This window comes from Rhincodon typus, chromosome 11 (assembly GCF_021869965.1).
Source record: "Rhincodon typus isolate 14 chromosome 11, sRhiTyp1.1, whole genome shotgun sequence".
Classification (NCBI taxonomy): Eukaryota; Metazoa; Chordata; class Chondrichthyes; order Orectolobiformes; family Rhincodontidae; genus Rhincodon; species Rhincodon typus.
In genome coordinates this window covers 53,923,690-53,941,658 of record NC_063342.1, presented here as the reverse complement: position 1 = coordinate 53,941,658, position 17,969 = coordinate 53,923,690, and the positions used below count along the sequence as shown (strand labels likewise).

General features: G+C 40.8%; 1 protein-coding gene across 2 annotated transcripts in view; it reads left to right on the top strand.

The window, feature by feature from the left end:
* The window catches only part of dmd (dystrophin), a 1,291,331-nt gene that overhangs the window by 822,300 nt on the left and 451,062 nt on the right, over nucleotides 1-17,969 (top strand). For both annotated transcript variants that reach the window (XM_048602828.1, XM_048602824.1), the window contains exon 45: nucleotides 12,847-13,011. In XM_048602828.1, coding sequence (XP_048458785.1) covers nucleotides 12,847-13,011 — 165 coding nt within the window. The remainder of the gene's footprint in view (nucleotides 1-12,846; nucleotides 13,012-17,969) is intronic.

Sequence of the window (17,969 nt, the reverse complement as noted above, 5' to 3'; positions counted from 1 at the left end):
GATGAAGGGTCTAGGCCCGAAACGTCAGCCTCTCTGCTCCTATGATGCTGCTTGGCCTGCTGTGTTCATCCAGCCCTGCACCTTGTTGTCTCGGATTCTCCAGCATCTGCAGTTCCTACTATCTCTGATTTAAATTACAACATCTGATTTTTAAAAAAAGAGGACACTCAACCAAAACGACTGACAGTGAACATTTGGCACAATGTAATTTGGTGATTTTCTGAAAGGCTGTGCTTTTCAAGAGGGAGAATGGAATGTCATAGCTGACCAGTGTTGATGAAGCTTTAAAAAGGAAATTTACTGTTATCCCTTGTGAATATCTCAGACTATAAACCTGAGATGAAAGAGAGAGAAGTCTGGGCAAGAGAAATCTTTATATTTTCCTCCTTTTGAGGAATACTCAAGGTGAAAGACAGTTTTAACCCTTGTCTGTCGAGTGAGAGAAGCTGTGTGCTGTTAGAGTCTAGCTGAGAAGGCCCATTGGTCATCCCTGTGCTGTAAGCAAAAAGAATGAACATCTTTCTTTATTGGAAGCCAGAAATCAAGCAAAACTGCAGTTGAAAGGAAACAGGATGAAGCCTTTCAATTGACCCGCTAAGCCAAGCATCTTAAAATCAACATTCATGATCCAACTGCAGTGCTACCACTGCCACACAATGTAACAGCCCCAATATCACATGACCTACCCTTCACTGAACTCAGAGACTGATCTGTATATCCTTTTGTTTAACTTTTTTGGGGATCTCTTCTCACTTCTAATCTTCTTTCATTTAGTAGGTAGTAAACTTATTCCTTTATTAACTCAATAAATCCTCGTTAAATTAAAACCCTTTAAAAAACAGAAAATTGCTTCAGTATGGGAGAAAGACACCCACAAAGGCAAGGATTCTTTTTGCAACCAACTGAGGGGGTGGATAGAAAAACAAGAGGAGACAGTTCATCTCTCTTCACTCAAGAACTTAACAAGTGAGGTATCCTGTTGGGAACCGTAAAAAAATTGTGTAACGTCCCTGAGAGACTGCTTGAAATGTTCACTATTTGATAAACCCACCATATATTTATATCAAGACATATATGTTGGTGTTTGGAAATATTTCCCTAATTTACACAACCTTTATGTGCTTCACCAGACACCCCGAATCGTAGAGTCATAGCATGGAAACAGACCCTTTGGTTCAACTCATCCATGTTGACCAAATTCCCCAAACGAAACTAGTCCTATTTGCTTGCATTTGGTGTGTATCACTCTAAACCTTTCCTATTCATGTAACTGCTCAAATGACTTTTAAATATTGTAACTGTACCTTCATGTACCACTTCCTCTGGTAGTTCATTTCACATACAAACAACCGTCTATGTGAAAAAGTTGACCCTCAAGTCCCTTTTAAATCTTTCCCGTCTCACCTTAAAATTATGTCTTTTTAGTTTTGAACTCCCCCAGCCTAGGAAAAGGACCTTTGCTATTCACTTTACCTATGTCCATCATGATTTTATAAATCTCTGTAAGGTGCCCCCTCAACCACCTATGCTCCAGGGCAAAAAAGTCCCAGCCTATCCAGCCTCTCCTTATAACTCAAACCCTCCAATCGCGGTAACATAATTGTAAATCTTTTCTGCACCCTTTCCAATTTAATAGTATCCTTCCTATAGCAGCGCAACCAGAACTGTACACAGTACTCCAAAAGTGGCTTCAACATCAATGTGTACAACCGTAACATGACATCCCAACTCCTATACTCAGGAGTATACTCAGGGGAGGTGATGGCCTAGTGGTATTATCGGTGGACTGTTAATTCAGAGACCCACATAATGTTCTGGGGACCCAGGTTCGAATCCCACCATGGCAGATGGTGGAATTTGAATTCAATAAATATCTGGAATTAAGAATCTAATGATGACCATGAATCCATTGTCAATTGTCAGGAAAAACCCATCTGGTTCACTAATGTCCTTTAGGGAAGCAAACTACCATCCTTACCTGGTCTGGCCTACGTGTTACTGCAGACCCACAGCAATGTAGTTGACTCTTAACCCCTCTCTGGGCAATGAGGGATGGGCAATAAATGCTGCCTAGCCAGTGACGCCCTCATCCCATGAATGAATAAAGAAAAAAAAATGGCCTGAGCAATGAAGGCAAGCGTGCTTAAACGCCTTCTTCACCACCCTGTCCACCTGTGAGCAACTTTTAAGGAACTATGTACCTGAACTTTTTGGCAACATGCCCAGGGGTCTGCCATTGACTGTATAAGTTCTGTCTTTGTTCATCTCACCAAAATGCAAGTGTTCCCTGAATTTTAAGTGATCTAACTTTACTGAACAGTGTACCATAGGTTAGATCAGCTTCTTTGTTTAAATAGTTGCACGAGCATTTAGACTGCCGAGTTGAAGAACGTACCTTTTTTGGTTGTGCGGTTACCTTTTCTACTTGGATAATCCATTTGAATCTTCCTAACATACATGGGAACGGAGCTGAAATAGTTTGCTTCACTCTCACTTTTCTGGATCTCAGGTAACTTGTATAATTACATGTAGCTGTGCATTATGAGAAATCCAACACAGCCAATTATCAGCTTATTCTCACTCATAGGCCAAGTGCTGGACTAATTCATTGATAGAGCTCTCGAGTGGCACCTGTGAAGGAGTAATCTGCCCATTGATTCTCAGTTTGGCTTCCACTAAGGAAATTTGGTTCCTGATCTCCTCATAGCCTTTGCCCAAAAATTGGAAAGAGTAGGACTCCAAAGGTGAAGTGAAAGTCACTGCCCATGACACATACAAACATGTGAATTACCCTGAATTGACTTTGCTCCATCACTCAATAAGACGATGACATCTGTTTCTGTTCCAAATTTCACATTCCCATCTATCCATGACAACTTTTGATTCCCTCAGCTAACAAGAATCTATCCACCTCTGCCGTAAAAAATTCAATGTCCCCACCTCCACAGCTTTCTGAGATAGAGTTGCAAAGTTGCACAGTCCACTGTGTGATTAAAATTCTTCTCCTCTCTCTTCTGAAAGAATGAACAGTATTTTTAACACAATGTCCCCAAGTTCCGACTGATTGATAAGGGAGAAACAACCTTTCTGCAACCACCTTGTCATGATCAGGACAAGTCAGTATCATATACTCAAGTCAACTCTTACTCTTTTAAATTACAGTGGAAACAAGCCCAGCCTGTCCAAATTGTCCTTGTGAGCCAACTCACTTATTAGATTGAGAGACAGCAAGAACTGCAGATGCTGGAGTCAGAGATAACACAGTGTGGAGCTGGAGGAACACAGCAGGCCAGGCAGCATGAGAGGAACAGGAAAGCTGACAATTCAGGTCAGGACACGTCTTCAGATTAAGGATCCTGACCCAAAACGTCAACTTTCCTGCTCCTCTGATGCTGCCTGGCCTGCTGTGTTCCTCTAGCTCCATACTGTGTTGTCACTTATTAAATTGGTTGTGGTTTACTTCGACTTTCAGAACTTCAGTAAGGTCTCACATAAGAGACTAAATTAATGAAAGTGCATCGGGTTGGGGCAGTACACTGACATGTAATGAGAACTGCTTGACAGACAGGAAACTAAGTACAAATGAACAGATATTTTTCGAAGTGGTAAGCAGTGATGAGTGGGATATCTCGGGGATCAATGCTTAGACCATAGCTATTCACAATATTTATTTCTATTTTAGATGAGGGAACTAGAAGTGATATCCTCAAATTTGCTGAAGACACAATGTTGTTTGGAAGGGGGAGCTGTGAGGAAGATGCTCTGATGCGTCAGTGTTATTTGGGCAAGTTCGGTGACTGGGGAATGCATGGCAGGTGACGTATAATATGGATAAATGTAAGGTTATCCACTTTGCAGCAAGATAGATTGAGAAAGGGGGAGATGGAGTGAGACCTGGATGTGCTTGTACACCATGCACTGAAGGTAAGCATGTAGGTGCAGCAGGCAGTGAAGCCTGTTAGCCTTCACAGTGAGAGGATTTATGTGCAGGAAAATGAATGTCTGGCTGCATTTTTACAGGACCTTGGTGAGATCACACGTGCAGTATTTTATGCCGTATTAGCCTCCATATGTGAAAGGAGGATGTTCTTTCTGTAGGTGGAGTCAACAAATATTTACCAAATTGATTCCTGGGATGGCAGGATTGACCTACAAAGAAACGGAATCAGTTGGGACTATATTCTCTGGAGTTTAGAAGAATGAGGAGGGGGAATCACATAGAAACCTACAAAATTCTAACATGACCAGTCAGGGTGGATGTAGGAAGGATGTTTCTAATGGCAGGGAAGTCCAGAACCAGGAGTCAAAATCTAAAGATACATGGTGGCCACTTGTGACTGAGATGAGAAATTTCTTCACCCAGAGAGTAGTGAGCCAGTGGAATTCTGTCAGTGGAAGCGGTTGAGGCCAAATCAGTGAATGTTTTGAAGGAAGAGTTAAATACAGTTGCCAGGGCTAAAGGGATCTAAGGATACAGGGAGAAAGCAGGAACAGGGTCCTGATTTGGATGATCAGTCACAGTTGTGTTGACTGGCAGAGCAGACTCGAAGGGCTGAATGGCCTACTCCTGCTCCTATTTTCTATGTTTCCCTGTTACTATGTATAAATCTAGTAGACCTCCTCTGAACCCATCTGGTTCACTGAGGTGTTTTAGGCAAGGAAACTGCCATTCTTACCTGGTCTGGCCTACATGTGGCTCCAAACCCACAGCAATGTGGTTGGCTTTTCACTGCCCTCTGGCCAGTTAGGGATGGTGCAGTAATTGCTGGCCTAGCCAGTGAGTTTTGGAGCACAAGGCTTCAGTATTATTGCTGGAATGTTGACAGGGCTCTTAGCCTTGGCAGTATCCATTACCTCCTGATGTTTCTTGATATCACGTGGAGTAATTCGAATTGGTTGAAGACTTGCATCTGTGATGAATGTTCACTTGGCACTTCTGGTGAAAGATTGTGGCAAATGCTTCAACCTTTTCTTTTGTACTGATGTACTGGGCTTCCCCATCATTAAGAATGGGGATATTTGTGCACAAATGGAGCTGTAGAAAGGACTTTAAACTAAATTGTCGGGTGACGAAGTGGGAAATTTTAAAAAAATCAAAGTGTAAGAAGAAGGTAGGTTACTGATGGGGCTTATTGTTAACAGAAAATGAAAGGAAAATGTGTGATCATCAGATAGGTCAAACTTAGTCAACAGCACAAATAGAGACAAATGGGTATGATTTGGTAGTGATACTGAGAGCTTGTTACAGGAAGAACAGGATCAGGAGTTGAATATCTAACAGTACTCAGTAGAAAGGATAAATGTAAAGGATAAGAAGGTGGCTGTATTTGTGTTAGTAAAGCAAGGGATCAAGGCGAGAGTGAGAAATTATTTTGACACAGGAGGTTAAGACGTAGAATCTTTCAGTGTAGAAATAAGGAATACCAGGGGAAAGAAGTCCTGGTGAGATTAATCTATAGGTCCCTGAACATTAGTTCCATAGTAGCATACAGTATAAACCAGAAAATGCTGAGGGCTGGTAAGAAAGGAACATTAACAATCAGGGTGACTTTAATATGTCTGTAGAATGGATTAATCAAATTGGCAAGAGGAGCTTTAGGAAGAGTTCATAGATTGTATTCAGATTGTTGGTTGGAAGAATATGTTAGGGAGCCAACCAGGGAGTTGACTAGTTTGGATCTAGTATTGTGTAATGAGGTGGCATTAATCAATGATCTCATAGTAAAGGGTTGTTTAGGGAATGGTGATCATAGCATGTTGGAATTTCTAATTCAATTTGAGCGGGAGAAACTGAAGCCTCACAGTAGTATCCCGATGTTCAACAAACACCAGGATACAACTGTGTGTAAGTACGTGAGAGAGAGGGTGCGTACATGCGTGAGAGAGAGAGTGCGCGCGCGTCAGAGAGTGCGTGTGCGTGAGAGAGAGGGTGTGCGCGCGCCTGAGAGTGTGCGTGCACATGTGAGAGAGAGAGTGTGTGACACCTATCTCCCCTTTTTTTTTCTCCGGCAAATCCATGCCTTACTCCTTTTAACCAACCTGGCAATTTTCAGAATCAACTCTGTTTTCTAAAGAAAACAGTGAAGTTTACTTTGACAATCAAATATCCAATATTTGGGCTCTCAACGGTTCAAATCACATTTTATCAACATTTCTTTCTTGAGCGAGTACATTATCTGTACTACCGATATCACCATTTTTTTCTTTCACTGGTCAAGCCACATAAAATCTGATAACATGCACTATTTGTGTCAAATGCAATCCATTCTCAAGTGGAACACAGCATGAAGTTAAGCAGCTGCAAAATGTAGAGAGATTTTTCGATTTCTGTGTGCATGATAACTACTGATTGAAATGTTTTCTGTGCAGTCCCAGCTTGTGGTGATAAGTTCTGTTTGAAACTTCCTTTGATTCGACTGGTGTATTCTTGTCACTTATCCCAATTATGTTTCTTCACAATTGCTTTGATTCCCACCCAACTTCCGTCAAGCATGCTTGTTCTGTTCTACATGCTTGTTCAGAGTGACTATAAGTGGTGCTTCACAGTCAGATGGTGGCAACTGATAATTGCAAAATACAAATCTGTATTGTACCTTTTGTTCACTCGACTAGTCCCCAGACCAAATGCGTGTAATCATCAGCAGTATTTTTGCTCACTTGCTGGACTGAGCTCTTGCTTATTTTAGGCTGAAAAGTTGCAACTAAACCAATATCTGCTATGATATCTGGAAGATTTAGTTGGAGTTCAATGACAATATGGTTCTTTCCAAATAAATCTTAGAAAATGACTTGCCTTTCTATGGTACTGTATAATATTTCTGAGAAACATTTCAGAGCTTAACATATAATCAATTATTGAGATAATGTTGAGGAATATGGTTTCACTGTTACTTCTGACAAGATTCCACTTGGCGAAAGGACAATGAATCTAATTTTGATTGCATTGACTGAGGGATTCATAGAATCCCTCCAGTGTGGAAACAGGCCATTTGGCCCAACAAATCCACACCAACCCTCAGAGCATCCCACCCAGACCCATCCCCCTAATCTACACATTCCTGAACACGATGGGCAACTTAGCATGGCCAATTCACCTAACCTGCACACCTTTGGATTGTGGGAGGAAACTGGAGTACCCGGAGGAAACCCATGCAGACACAGGGAGAATGTGCAAACTCCACACAGACAGTCACCCGAGGGTGGAATCGAACCCGGGTCCCTGGCACTGTGAGGCAGCAGTGCTAACCACTGAGCCACCATGCCGCCCCATTGAGCACCTGTTTGAACCTGTTGCCCGTCTCTGAGACAAAACTTAATACATAGATGAAGATACAGCAGAGACACTTGGAGATCTATAAAACCATAATTCATTTATTAAGTACTTAAACTAATAACACACTATTAACTGCTAGAGATATCTCAATCATTGTCTTTCACTACCCTGATTTCTGTAACTAAACCCAAAAATTATTACCCAGGAGTGTTCGCAGCTGGCCAGGCTGAAACTGTTTGATGTCTTCACCACACCCCCTTACGTTGGGTACCTTATTAGAACATTTGTCTTCAGAGTGTTGTTGAACAGAGGTATTTCTTAAGGCTTTTTATACACAAGTTTCTGTGACAAATATGTTCCTTACTTGGAATTATGTGTGAACATGACCAATCCTGAACGTTTTGTCCAAATGTTTGCCTCCTTTGGACTTATCCGTGCGCATAAGCAATCCCAACTGTTTTCTCCAAATGTATACCTTATCTGATACAGCCAGCAGTTCCAGGTTTCCTGCCATTTTAACTCTTAGCAGATCTGACTGACTCAGCATATTTCCATTCATAAAGCAGCCCATTGTTAGGCCTGTTATCAGTTCCTGTCAGTTCCTGTTATCTTCCTGTTATCTTCAGCCTTATCCAACAAACCACCATAAAAATCGGCAGCACCTTAACTCAATGTATAATTTAAAGGACAACATCTTAGCCATCATGTCACTCCCTTGGTACTGCATTGTTGGTTCGACCTCCATGTGAGAATCTTAATATTAGACTTCAACTTGTGATGGATTGACTAAGAAGCAAAAGCAATGCCAATGAAACCAAATCAGCTATTTGCTGTTGCCTGGACTACAATAGACATTTCCGATTCAGCATCGGGGTTGATAAGGTAAATGATGTGACATTTGGATCAGAAGGATTGCAGTTCTTTCCTCTTTCTATCTGTTGTAATGACTCATGTTGGACAGTGAGCTGTCACTATTTAGTCCCAGCACTTCACTGGTCACAACATAAATTCAAATGCTGTGCCAGTTACCAACAGGACCAATTATATATTTTGACTCTATTAGGATCCAAATTTTAAAAACCTAGGCTTCTTGAATAAATAACAAAACTATTGATTTATTGTAAAAACAGGACTTACCCGGCAAAGATCTAAGCTGATAAATGCAGTTTTTGAGAGGAATGTATAGATACTCGGCACTTCTAAATAACACAAGTACACCAAATATCACAAAAAAAATTAACTTAGCAGAATTTAATTTTGACCATTAATTGACCTTGAAAGTAAAAAAGAACAATGTATGAAATGTGCAAGGTGACATTCAGTCAGCATCCTGGCTCTGCAGACTATACCCCAACTGAACCCAAAGCAATGTCCAAAATAAAGCTGTAAATCCAAGCATGGCATTTCCAGTAAATGCATCCAAACAATTAGCTGAGTGTGTTTGACTTCTAAGAAGTGCCTTCTTTTAAAAAAAAAAGTCTTTCAAGTGACCCATTTAAAAATTAAACAAAGGTTCAGGTATCTAAACGAACCACTGTCATGCTTCATCCTCCAACATGAATCCTTCAAAATAATGATATCAAATAGCATGTTCATAACATTATTGTCTGTATAGCTTGCAAAATGATGTTTCCTCTGTATTATGTACATACAGAAATATTGGAGGTTTGGAGTGCGGTACTAAGTCGAAATTATATTCCAGTGAGCAAGAGTGATTATTCTCAGAATTATAACCAAAACTGTTTGTATGCTCATCAGTATTTAGTCATTCTCTTCGGTCATTACTTGACCGAAAACATATGGAAACAATAGGTCTGGGTGGGATGCTTTTGGGAGGGTTGGTGCAGATTCGATGGGCCGAATGGCCTCTTTATGCAATGTAGGTATTCTATGATTCTATGGTGGATATTGTATCTGGTCAGAACTGTATCTCACCTCTGAGATTCTTTTGAGTTCAGTATTCTTTGTTTAATTATTCTCCATATCAATTTGATAAGTTGTAAACTCTAACTGTAAACGTCTCCTGATTGTGCAGATTATTTGTAATTTGTAATTATTTCCAATTATCATTTGCAGTCAGTCGTACAGTTGATTTAATCACCTTTTATTTTCAAATCCAATCAGAACTTTTCTCTTGTACAGCATACCAATTGCAATGTCTATTTTTAACCTCAGGCATTATGTCCATTGCATGTCAATATTGTTGTAGGAGACAGTTAATGACTCAAAGAGTTAGCTGGTATTTCAAGATAAATTCCATCCATCAGGATACAAAAGACTGTTCCTAGGAGGATCTAACCAGTCTTCTGTTCTCTGTTGAATGCTATTGTGTCCTAAGGAATTCTTCAGTGGGAATTCTCCATGAGTTGTGAGCTGTGAGTACATCAGTGATTGTTAGCTACATGTACTAAAATAATAGTGCGTATTTACTCCTAAGTCGAAGCTGATATGTCACAAGAGGCAACCATGCATCTATGATTAATGTAACCAGCTACTAAGTAACATGTAATAAACCTATCTTCAAGACTGAACCTATCTTCTGTTGAATATATCACATGGGCTTTATGTGATGTATTCATCCTTCCTACCCTTGGTATCAGAAGCCCAACTAATCATAGTAAGAAGGATTGATGGCAGACAATCTACCCATAATATGTTTGCAATGCAGGTTACCAATATTGTAAAATAATGTCTATGCTTTCAAACATTACTTACGACAAGCTAACTTCATTTTTAAAAAATTTAATCGATATTAAGGGAATTTTATGAAAACACATAAAGGTATTGGCTGGATTTTACTATTTGAACTGTATGTGCAGGAACCTGGCAGAAAAGAGGAGGAAGGAACTTTGACCACGTTTTTCCTGGCAAATGCATCGAATTACAGAATCCCTACAGTGTGGAAGCAGGCCATTTGGCCAAATGAATTCACACTGATCCTTCGAAGGGTGTGTCACCCAGATCTACCCTATCCCTGTAACCCTTCATTTCCCATGGCTAATCCATCTAACTTACACATCCCTGGACATTCTGGGCAATTTAGCATGGCCAATACACCAAACCTGCATGTCTTTGGACTGTGGGAGGAAACTGGAGCACTCGGTGGAAACCCACACAGATACAGGGAGAATGTGCAAACTGCACACAAACAATCTCCCAAGGCTGGACTTGAACCCGGGTCCCTGGTGCTGAGAGGTAGTGGTGCTAACCACTGAACCATCATGCCACCTCACAACTGCCATGATTTTGAATTTAAGCCTAAATGAAACATCACCCAACCATTTATTGAAAATGCTTTCCTGTTTATAACTGGTAGATGTCTTCAGAACTTCTCAGTTCAATCATTGTCAGCATAGTGGAGCTAATCTTTATTTTTATAAGCTTCAACTTGGTTATAAGCTTTGTTCTAAATTCCTGCATGAATAAGACATAATGACAGAGGAAAAAAAATCACTGAACACAATAGGAATAGAAAAAATGCATTTAATGAGCAAGTTTATTGACCTTGGGATGTTGCAAAACACTTTACAGTAACTGAAGTACTTTGTTAAAATGGAGTAAATGTGCTAGCTACTTTATGCGTGGCAGGTAGCAATGAGATAATGACCAACTAGTTTGCTTTAATCATGTTGGCCAAAGGATGAAAGTTGACCAGCATACAAGAAAGAACTTTGAAATGATACAGTTGGATCTTTTCGGGGTCTGGCACAGGGGATACGTCAGGGCCCAATAACCAGGCCTTATGTTCTAGGTGGCCTATTGTACTTGGGCCAGGAGCTGGGCCACTTTGCTAGGCCCCTGGTGGAACTGCTGTTCCCAAGCCAGGGTTCCAGAACAGGGGTCCCGAGCCAAGAACAGCAGCAGGTCCCAGGATTACTGTCCCTTGTCCTGGATTGTTTACATTATCAGTGACAACTTATACTTATTTAGAAACTTTTAATGCTGTTAAATATCCCATGAAAGGCATGTTAGCAGACATAATTTGACATTAAGCCATATATGGATATATTAGGGTAGATGAGCCTTAAAGCAAGCAGGAGTGACAGAGAAGCAAAGAAGTTTAGGGAGGAAATTCAGAGAGAGTGGAGGATCCAATAAAGGTGTAGAGCTGTGGTTTTTCTCTGCAAATGCATTCGAAACCAATGCTGTGTTTTTAGATGAGGAGAAATGGGTGTACTGTGTGTTGTTCTGGTTGCCCCTCTATAAGAAGGATGTGATTGCATTGGAGAGAATGCGGAGGAGATTCGCTGGGTTATTGTCAGGGCTATGCAGGGTAGCCATGGCTTAGGCAGCATACTCACCTAAGACAGAAGGTTGAGTTCAAGTTTTCTTCACAGGAGATAAGTTTAACTTGACTGAGTTTGATAAAATTATGACGGTCATAAGTAGCATAGATCTGAAGTAACCTTTCACCTTGCTGGAGGGGTCAATAACCAGGACCCTTTGATTTTAAAATAGTGGATAAAAGGTTTAGAAGGTATTTAAGGATAAGTTGTAACCCAAAGCATGGTGTGTATCTGGAGCTCAGTGCCTGTGGAGAGTGTACAAGCGGGAACCATCACAACATTAAAAAGTATTTAGATGAATACTTGAAATGCCATTGCATACAAGACTACCAGCCGAAGTGCTGGGAAATGCAATTAGAGCAGAAAGGTACATGATGGACCAAAGGCCCCCTTCCCAAGCTGCAATAGTTTATGACTCTACGACATAGCTCCTTGTGGGACACTAAAGGTGCGGGAGCAGGAAGAGAGAGAAGGCATTGCAGTTGATTCTCTACCTATGACTGGTTGGATAAGAATAGAGTTGGGTGAGCACAGTCCCATTCAGTTGGAAGCCTGTGGAGAAGCATTGAGGGCAAATGGTGTGGTCAGTCAGGTCAAGGTGACAAACAGGATGCATGTGAGATGCACTTAGGCCTTAGGATTAACGTCTCATGTGAGAGCCCAGCACATTCTAATCGCATTGCTCCAGACACTGGAGTGGAGTGTGAACTCAAAACCTTCTGTCGCAGATGAGTGTGCTGTCTGACCCATGGCAATCCAGGATAGGACCTATCGTCACAGGGTTTCAGACTGAAAAGGTTCACACTTGCCGGCTAGCATTGTATATTTACCTGGGAGTACTGTGTTCTATATGTGGTAAGTAAAGCAGTTCAGAAATGTAGGTCTCATCGGCATTCAGCCAGTTTAACATCACCAGTTTGTCAAATCTTGCTGCACCTCAGCAGCAGCTGTTGCCAAGGAAACAGTTATTTCTGAGGTATCCTCCTGATGTTTTAGATTTATTGTCTCCTGTAAATGGCTCATCATCAGAGATTAGGATGGCTGGATTTTATCATTAATATGTTGTACTCAAACAGGCTGAAAGTAATATCCCATTAATGCAAGCTGGAACATGCATATAAAAGAAATGGAGAAGAACTGATTATTTCAATGCAACATAAATTTTCAACAAAAAAATCCTTTCACTTCTGAAGTACAACAGCAAAGTAAATGTTCCATTAAATTACACTGAGTTAAAAAATACTAATCTGAATCTGTTTCAGGTTTTCTGTGCTTTTTATTTTATAGGTATCAAGAAATTTGCCTGACAAACAACGTGAAATAGAAGAGTTATTGAAGGACTTGACACGTTTTCAACAGAAGCTAAGCCTGCTAACACTGTGGGCCTCTTCTACAAAGGATCAGTTGGAGTTGTACAAACAAGCACCAATACCACAAGCCTTCAATATCAAGGTAAAAATTATTCCAATGACCACACACATGTCATTATTGTAGCTGTCTATAGTAGCACTCAGTTGAATTTCTCAGTGTAAACTGCTTCGAACAGGGTTAGAAGTATATGGTAATGGATGCTTGGAAAAGTAATGAGGTAGCACAGTATTGCGCAGCACGTTTTGGTGGTCAGGAGGTACTCGAAGATTAGAAAATAGAATAGCTCTGTGTAAGACTCAAATTCTTGGACTACACTGTAGGTGAGAAAGAAGCAGAAAGGTTGAGGCTTAACAAGGATGAGTGAAGGGCATTACAAATAAACAGAGAAGAGTTTGTAGTTAAGAATTACAGGGTATTGGAACATTAAACTGAGAAGGGCTGGCATTATATTTTGTTTAGGTGCATCAAGTGGTTGCTATCAGATTAGGGTGACAGTAGTTTCATTATTTGGAACTAACATGTGTATAAACCAGGTCAGAAATAGTAGGAACTGCAGATGCTGGAGAATCTGAGATAACAAGGTGTAGAGCTAGATGAACACACCATTTCTGAAGAAGGGTCTAGGCCCGAAACGTCAGCCTTCCTGCTCCTCTGATGCTGCTTGGCCTGCTGTGTTCATCCAGCTCTACACCTTGTTATCTCTATAAACCAGGTCAGTTGTCTTGCATGTGTGCTAATGACATAGCAGTGCGATCTGGTAACGTCTGGAGATCTGATAATGTCAATAATTACATAGTAAGGGCGAAGTGAAAAGCACAAAATCTATTGGACATAAGTGGGAGATTACTATAAGTCATTTCATAAAGCTCTGAAATAGCTAGTATTAAAATGGCAATTGTTTTTCCTGAAACAAGGATCAAACAAATGTAAAACAGAACCGCTTAGGGTGAAGAACGGACCAAGAAATGAGCTGGTAAACATAAGAAGAATAGACAGAGTTAAAATTGTACTTCTGTAATGGACATTTGGCTGGATTGTGAATTAGACGCAGTGTTAAGAAGGAACAGAATAATTTAACTAAAATTTAAATAGATAAGAATATAAATTTGATTAGAAGATAATAAAAAAAATCCTGGAAAGATTAATACACAAAAAAGGGGCAATAACGTGCAGTCCTTGCTGAGATTGGTAGTTTCAAGAGTAGATATCAACTTGGACAAACAGTTCTGTAAAAAATGCTCCTAACTGTGACTTTGAGCTCAAGCTATTGGAGACATTCCAACATGGCAATATGGGAGATTGTTTTCTAGAGCAGGAGCTGTCAGTCATAGTGAAAGGATCAGTAACTATTCTCAAGTCGGAGAAAGCAAGAAGGGAGAGACTGGAACAAAAATGTTATGAATATTATTTTGAAAAACTGGCAGAAGCTTCACTCAATTTCTGACGACTTTTGAGAAGTCATCCTTCAACAGGCATTGTACCACTCATTAGTAACTGCAAATGGCTTTAACTGTTCAAGCTGTCTGTCAGCAAAGTCTATATGTTGAATCATTGTGGCATCAGTACTTCAGAGACCCTGTGGATGAAAGGCAGAATTGGTTCTCACTTCCCACATTTTAGCACCCAAGAAAGGTAAAACAAGTCCAGTTTCATTTGAAATTTGTTCAGTCTGAAACTTTTAGATAGTGTAAGCAACTAATTTAACCCTCTAAATGTACGGCTTTAAATATATATCATTTAAAATGTTGCTGAAGACTGAATACCGCAACTGGGGGTTTCAGTAATTTGAGCAAGGTTCTAATCAAGTTCAGCACAGTGAAAGAATTTGAAAACCAGATTTCCATCAGTCAAGTCACCTCAATATTAACCTAATTACTTGGTTATTAATGCAAATGGAGTGAGCCATTGGCAACCCTGCTTCTGAGGATTCACCATGAGGTTTGCAGCAGAGTGGTTAAAATACACTTCCAGGAAATTTTGATGTTCATTCGTATAAGGCAGATTGATGTACGAAATGTCATTGTTTGCACCATCCAGGACATTTTGTCTGAAGAATTCAGGGTTTATTTGAGTAGATAAGTCCCTGAGGAGTGGAGAGTAGCCAATGTAATGTTCATTTTCAAAAAGACAGACAGAGCTAACTCAGATAATTGTGGGCCTTTAGATTAACATCTGTGGTAGATAACATTCTGAGCACAAATCTGTTCAGGGTAAAACAAGTTTCCAGGATCATTTGCATTAGTTTAAAAATTTGCACACTAAAATTTTCATCAAGCCACAGATCTGGCCCTGCTCCAAGATTGAATTAGTCACATTGCAAGTTTCTAATTTTATGTCCTTTTGTGGGTCTTCAGGAGGGTTCTTATAACATTGATAGGCACATATTATACGGGGCAGCCAATAGTCCTGTATAGTTTTTAAAATCATTTTCAGTCATTTTCAACCAGGCTACTCGCAGGTATTGGACTACGTATTTTGATTGGACATGCTTTATTTCATCATTAACCCATCTTTAGCTGTGTTAATTACCTGTCCACCCCCAAGAGCCTGCTCCAGAATGGAGATGCTGATTTCTCCCTGTCTGCCACGTCCTGGGCAAATATCAGCCATCATGCAGGATAGCATGGTGGTGCTTGTCTGGTTTTGAAAGATGGCATGGGCCCAAAAGATGTTGGTGAATTCTGGGATATCCACTGAGCGACAAGTTGTTCTGGGAAATGGCATGTGTTAAAATTGAGTGAAATGTGAGAGATGCCACAGGGGACATGGTACAGAATATGGCGGCATGGTGGCTCAGTGGTTAGCACTGCTACCTCCCAGCACCAGGGGCCTGGGTTCGATTCACCATCGGCCAATTGTCTGTGTGGAGATTGCACGTTCTCCCCGTGTCTGTGTGGGTTTCCTCCGGGTGCTCCGGTTTCCTCCCACAATCCGAAAATGTGCAGGTTAGATGGATTGACCATGCTAAATTGCCCGTAGTGTTCAGGGATGTGTAGATTAGGTAGGTTTGGGGAATGGGTTTGGGTGGGATTCCCTGAGGGTCAGTGTGGACTTGTTGGACTGAAGGGCCTGTTTCCATACTGTGGGGATTCTGTGAATAAATTAATCAAGCAAAATGTGTTTGGTAAGATATCGTGATTGAATTTGATAAGCCTTGCAATGAGAAACCCTCTAAAATATTGAATGCAACTCGGGCTTAGCCAAAAGAACAGGAGATCCAGCACTTGGAATTTAGTAATTAAAGCAGAAAATCTGTTAGATAGTTGAAGGAAATAATGGGGATGGGATGAAAAATGGCATTAGGACTAGTGCTGTGTGAATGACTAGTTCTGTGTGAAGGATAAACACTTAATGGGTAGGTTTTGAGACCGTGATCTTGTCAACCGACTGGAAATTTGGGAATGAGGCAAGCCATAGTGCAGCTCTTCATAACTTGGACAATTAATTGCGCAAGGTCTTGATTTGTGCCCTCATGAGGTGTCCCACCTCCAGGAACTACTCACCAGTTAGAGGGTTGACAGCTCTCCAGGAATACTGGCTAACACTGGAACTGCAGTCAGTATCAGTTACCAAACAGGAGCATTGCTGAAGACCCGAATTCATGATGTGTGGAAATTTGCTAGCCAATACCATTGGGGACCCCAGAAAGCAGACTAGGGACAAAGATCGGGAGGCAGGGAAGGCGATGGTTTAGGTGAGGGGTGCTGTTTTTGCTCGGAGATGTGGCGCCTCCCATTGTTCATAGCATTCCTGAGCTTTAGGGAGCTACCACACGCCTCCTCAGGCCTGGTGCTATCCCCACCTAGCGTGGGCACCCCTAGAAATGGTCAATACCAGCAGCAGTAGAAATAAAGTATTAAGTGGCCATCAATTGGCAACTTAAGGAGCTCATTTATCCCAAGAGCAGGATAGCAAACAACCAGCTGCCTGCACTACTGTGGTGGTATGAGAGTGATGGGCAGGTGATGGGCACAGAGCTTTGCTTCCTAGCAACGCATGCAACTCTGTTCCCCCCTCCAAAATTACCAGTCTGACCTGGGTCAAAGTTTGCAGTTGATGGCAGGCTTAGAAGCACAGTGAATTATGAAGCATGTTCACTAGACTTCAAGAGGTGAAAGACAGATTGGCAGCTAGGGCACTCGCATGTCAAATGAAATTTAGTGCAGAAACCTGCAAAGTAATATCGCTTGGTAGAAATAACAAGAAGAGGCAATATAATGCAAAGGAAATAGTTTTAAAGTGAGTATAAGAACTGAGAAACCTTGTACAAACCGTTGAAGGTGACATGGCAAGTTGAAAAAACAATTTAAAAAAAGGAAATGAGATGCTTGGCTTTATAAGTAGATTCATAGAATAAAAAGGTATGAGAAATCTGTATAAAACACTGGTATTGATGTATTGTGTCCAATTCTGGGAACCAGATTTGAGGATGTGAAGACATTAGGGTAGGTACAGAAGAGACTAATGAGAGTTCTTACAGGGGTGATGGATTTTAATTACTTGGACAAATTGGACAAAGTAGGGCTTGGTGAAGAGAAAGTTGATGGAAGATTTGATAGAGGTGTTCAAAATCAGCACGGGTCCATGCAGAGTAGACAGGGAAAAACTGTTCCCATGAGGAAGTACTAAGAACTGCGGACACAGTTTGAAGGGAAATGGCGTTAAAGCAAAGGTAACAGGAATAAAAACATTTTTACTTAACATATGGTTAGAATATGGAATGCACCTTCTGAGAAGCCAATTAATGTCCACTTAAGGGTCTCTTCCAGCTCCCATTGTCATTTTGTGCATGGCAGTGGATGATCTGCGCCAAGTGAGAAGTGCTGCAGATTTGGTTGTGTGGGTTGATGTCGATCCACCTGGTGAGCTCCTTTGCAGCCCCATTTTATTTTATATTGCTTTTCCTCATTCTTCTTAACAGATAGTATCACTTTGCAACTTCTCTTCATTAAATTTCATCTGTCACATCTTTACCATATCTCCTCCATCATTCTTTTTCCAATTTTGTGTTTTATTTATGTTTTAATTCTGCCCTGTAC